Source organism: Terrapene carolina, unplaced genomic scaffold (assembly GCF_002925995.2).
Source record: "Terrapene carolina triunguis isolate 2854851 unplaced genomic scaffold, T_m_triunguis-2.0 Scaffold25725, whole genome shotgun sequence".
In the NCBI taxonomy this organism is placed as follows: Eukaryota; Metazoa; Chordata; order Testudines; family Emydidae; genus Terrapene; species Terrapene triunguis.
In genome coordinates this window covers 586-4,159 of record NW_020690076.1, presented here as the reverse complement: position 1 = coordinate 4,159, position 3,574 = coordinate 586, and the positions used below count along the sequence as shown (strand labels likewise).

The 3,574-nt window shown below is 65.5% G+C and overlaps 1 protein-coding gene across 1 annotated transcript in view; it reads right to left on the bottom strand.

Annotated features, from left to right (window-relative positions):
• Positions 1 to 109: 109 nt before the first annotated feature.
• The window catches only part of LOC112125074 (unconventional myosin-Ie-like), a gene marked incomplete at both ends in the record, with an annotated part of 4,047 nt that continues 582 nt past the window's right edge, over positions 110 to 3,574 (bottom strand). The window contains 6 exons of the mRNA XM_026662305.1: positions 110 to 277; positions 793 to 879; positions 1,475 to 1,561; positions 1,980 to 2,060; positions 2,333 to 2,529; positions 3,167 to 3,299. Of these exons, the coding sequence (XP_026518090.1) occupies positions 110 to 277; positions 793 to 879; positions 1,475 to 1,561; positions 1,980 to 2,060; positions 2,333 to 2,529; positions 3,167 to 3,299 (753 nt within the window). The remainder of the gene's footprint in view (positions 278 to 792; positions 880 to 1,474; positions 1,562 to 1,979; positions 2,061 to 2,332; positions 2,530 to 3,166; positions 3,300 to 3,574) is intronic.

The following is a 3,574-nucleotide window of genomic DNA, read 5'->3' as shown; positions in this document are numbered from 1 at the left end:
CCCTTCCTTTTCCCCTCTACCCTAATGTATCCCTTCCCCACGCCCCCTCACGCCACCTTTACCCAGCCCCGCCCCATAGCCCACCCCAGGGCACACACCCGGCGCTGACCTTGCCAGCGTAGTGGTGGATGATGAAGCCCTTGTTCCAGCTGTTGAAGTGCTCGTGGGTGCCCACGGCCATTTGCAGCTTCTGCAGGAGGCTCTGGTCGGCGCCCTCACCCTTGGCGTGCATGGTGGCGCACACGTCATCCAGGATGCTCATGAGCCCCGGCGGGTTCTGGGGTGGGAGAGACACCAGACTGCTCAGCCAGGAGGGGGCGCCACTCCCCAGCCCCTCTGCTCCCAGCGCTGGCCAGCAGGAGAGCCAGCGCCCCCTCCTGGGCAGCTCTGGCGCTGCAATGAGGCAGGGTTTGGGGTTCCCCCACAGCACTGAACAGACCCCGATTAAGGGAGAGGAACTGGGGGTACCCTTGGCTCTGGGGAGATCCCAATTAAGGGGCAGCTGGGGGGGTCCCCCACATTGCTGGGAGACCCTGATTAAGAAGGGGACTAGGAGAGGTCGCCAGGGAGACCCCAGGTCACAAGGGAGACCCCGATTAAAGGGGAGATTGGGGGGCAGAGCCCCCCCCACCTCAGAAGGATGCGGGAGGGGGGCAGTTAGGGGGATCCAGGTTCCGCGGGGCTCAGAGACTCAAGGCGGCAGGGGTCCCAGGCTTGGGGGAGGGGTCACACAGGTTGTCTTCCCCCGAGGCCTGAGGTATTTGGAAGGGGGGAGCCCGGCCGCTCGCTCACCACTTTGCTCTCGATCAGGTCGCAGACGATTTTGTTGTTGAAATAATCGATGGGGCTCCACCGAATCCCTTCCTGGACGTACTCCTCCTGGGGGGGGGGCGGGTTGTGAGTGGGGGCTGGGATGGGGGCAGCCCCACATCTTGTGGGAGAGCAGGGGTTGGGCTCTGCCCATGTCCGAACTCTGGGGGGGGGGCACCCCCAGCTGCAAGTCAGTCGCAGGTGCTGGTAGTTGCAGGTGCCGGCCACCAGAGGCAGACACGAGTGCTTAGACTGCACAGCCCACAGAGACTCCAACAGGGCCGGGGGCTGCGCTGTGCCAGGCGCTGTACAAACACCGAAGGGCCCAGTAGGCAACAGGCGGCAAGGGAAACTGAGGCACAAATGGGGGAAGGATCTTGCCTCAGGGTCAATGGCAGACCTGGGAACAGCCCCCAGGGTCCTGGGCCCCAGCCCAGTGCCTCGTCCACTGGGCCACGCTGCCTCGCAACCCCATTGACTGACCTCCCCCACCCATTCCCACCCCACCCCAGCTCCTCCCCCACCCCACCGCCTACTCCTCCCCCACCCCATCCCTCCCCTTACCCAACCCCTGTCCCTCATCTGCCCCCACTCCCACCTCACCGCCTGCCCCTGCCCCTCCTCTTGCCCCTTCCCTTTTCCCACCTCACCCCCTGCCCCTCACCTGCTCTGCCTTCAGCGTGAGCTCGATGAAAATCTGCTGCAGCTTCTCGTTCACAAAATTGATGCAGAATTGCTCAAAGCCGTTTTTCTGCGGGGTGGGGAGGCGGGGGGAGAGACAGACAGACCCATCAGGCACCCAGGGGCCACGCTGGGCAGGGCCGTGCGGCATGGAGGGTCCCCCACCCGTGGGAGGCAGAGCACGACCAAAGGGGGCTCTGGCTGGCTCAGAGCAGCGGAAGGGGGTGTCACAGAGAGCTGAGATGGGCCGAGGGCGGCAATGGGGCATCCTTGGCACCGAGCTCACGTGCTGTCTGTCGCCCCCCCATGGCCCCCAGCCCCTGGGGGAGAAGGGGGTTGCAAATGGTTGGTGGAGGGGGGATCCCAGATCTTCTCAACATGCTTCTCCTCTTCTGCTGGCCCGAGCCCCCAAAAGCTGGGGAACCAGGAGGGGACCTAGGAACCTGAAAGCCCAGGATGGTCTCTCTCACGCCCCTGCCCTGTGGTACCTGGAAGATCTCGAAGCCGTAGATGTCCAGCACCCCGACATTATATTCCTCGTAGTCCTTCTGCATCGCTTTGTTGACGGCCTGGGGGCAGAGCAGAGAAAGGGTGGGGTGGGGAATTCAGGGGCTTGCCTGGGAAATTACAGGCCAAAACTCCAGCCCCCGTGTGTGGGGGGATGACAGAGACCTGGAAGGGTCACTGGTGTGCGGGATGAAGTGGGGTGAAGGGGGATCAGACACCAAGTCCCCAGAGAGAGAGCAGGTGGGGCCCGGCGGCTGAGCTGGGCAGCTCGACACCGGGTGTAGAGGGTTCGCTGGGTGTGCCAGGGCTGGGGCCCACGGGCCGGGTGACTCACGTCCACCAGGTAGTCGAAGAGCCGTGAGTAGAGCGCCTTGGCGAGGGCGTCACGGGTGAAGCTGGCCTGCTCGGCGTTGAGCGTCACGTCGATCACCTCCGACTTGCCGCCCCACCGGCTGTCCATCTTGCGGCTGGTCAGCTTCTCCTTCAGCCGGCCCTGGTCGATGCCCAGGAGGTAGGAGGGGAAAGCCAGGACTGGGGAAGGCGAGGGTAAGTGGGGAGGGTGTCAGGGACAGCACCCCAACCCTGTCTGCCTCTCAGCAGGGCTCCCGCCCCTTCGCCCCAACCCCGGCTGCTGGATTCGCCTCCCCTCTCCCTCCCGCCTGCCTCCAAGGTGGGTGGGGTATCGGCCTCCTTGGCCCCTGCACATCCAGAGGGGCCGGTGGAGCCCCATCCCCACGGGACCCTCCTCCCCAGAGGGAGAGGATGGGAGGAGGGAAGGAAACAGGAGAAGGTGGGGCCCCCCAAAGGATGGAGGCAGATCCCTGGGGCACACAAGTCAGGCCCCACCCCCACATCAGGTGCCCGACAGACCCCCCCACTGAGGTCCCTTCCAACCCTGATATTCTACGATTCTATGATTCCAGATCCACTCTGAGCCAGACCCTGACAGGGCCGCCCCAACCCCAAGCCAGGCCCCAAAGGGGGCACCCCCAGGCCCCGAGCCAGGCTGCAACATCCCCCCAGGCCCCACGGCAGGCCCTGATGGGGACCCCCCTACACCCATCCCCACCCCAGAGCCAGGCCTGACAGACCCCCCCACTCCAGATCCACTCTGAGCCAGACCCTGACAGGGCCCCCCACCCCAGTGCCCTCTGGCCCCCCCACTCACAGTCCTCGCTCTCCACGGCGGCGTAGTTGCCCTCCTCCCGGAAGCTGATGTTGCCTAGGTGAAGGATCCCAGCCACAATCTGCAGCACCAGGGCCTGCTCCTCCCCGGAGAGCCCCACCACCTCCATGGCCGTCTGGGGACAGGGAGCAGGGGGAGGCGTCAGGCTGGGGGCGCTGACGCCAGGCTGGGAATGGGTGTGGGGTGTGGTGGGGGGATGGGAGCTCAGGGGCCCAGGATGGGGAGTTGGGGGAGCACCAAGATGGGGGGAGTACTGGGTGGGGGATGGGGAGCACCATAGTGGGGGGGCACCAGGATGAGGGGTGGGGGATGGAGAGCAGTAGTGGGTTGGGGGCTCTATGGTGGCAGAAGCGGGGGGCAGCAAGACGTGGGTTGGGGGATGGGGGCACT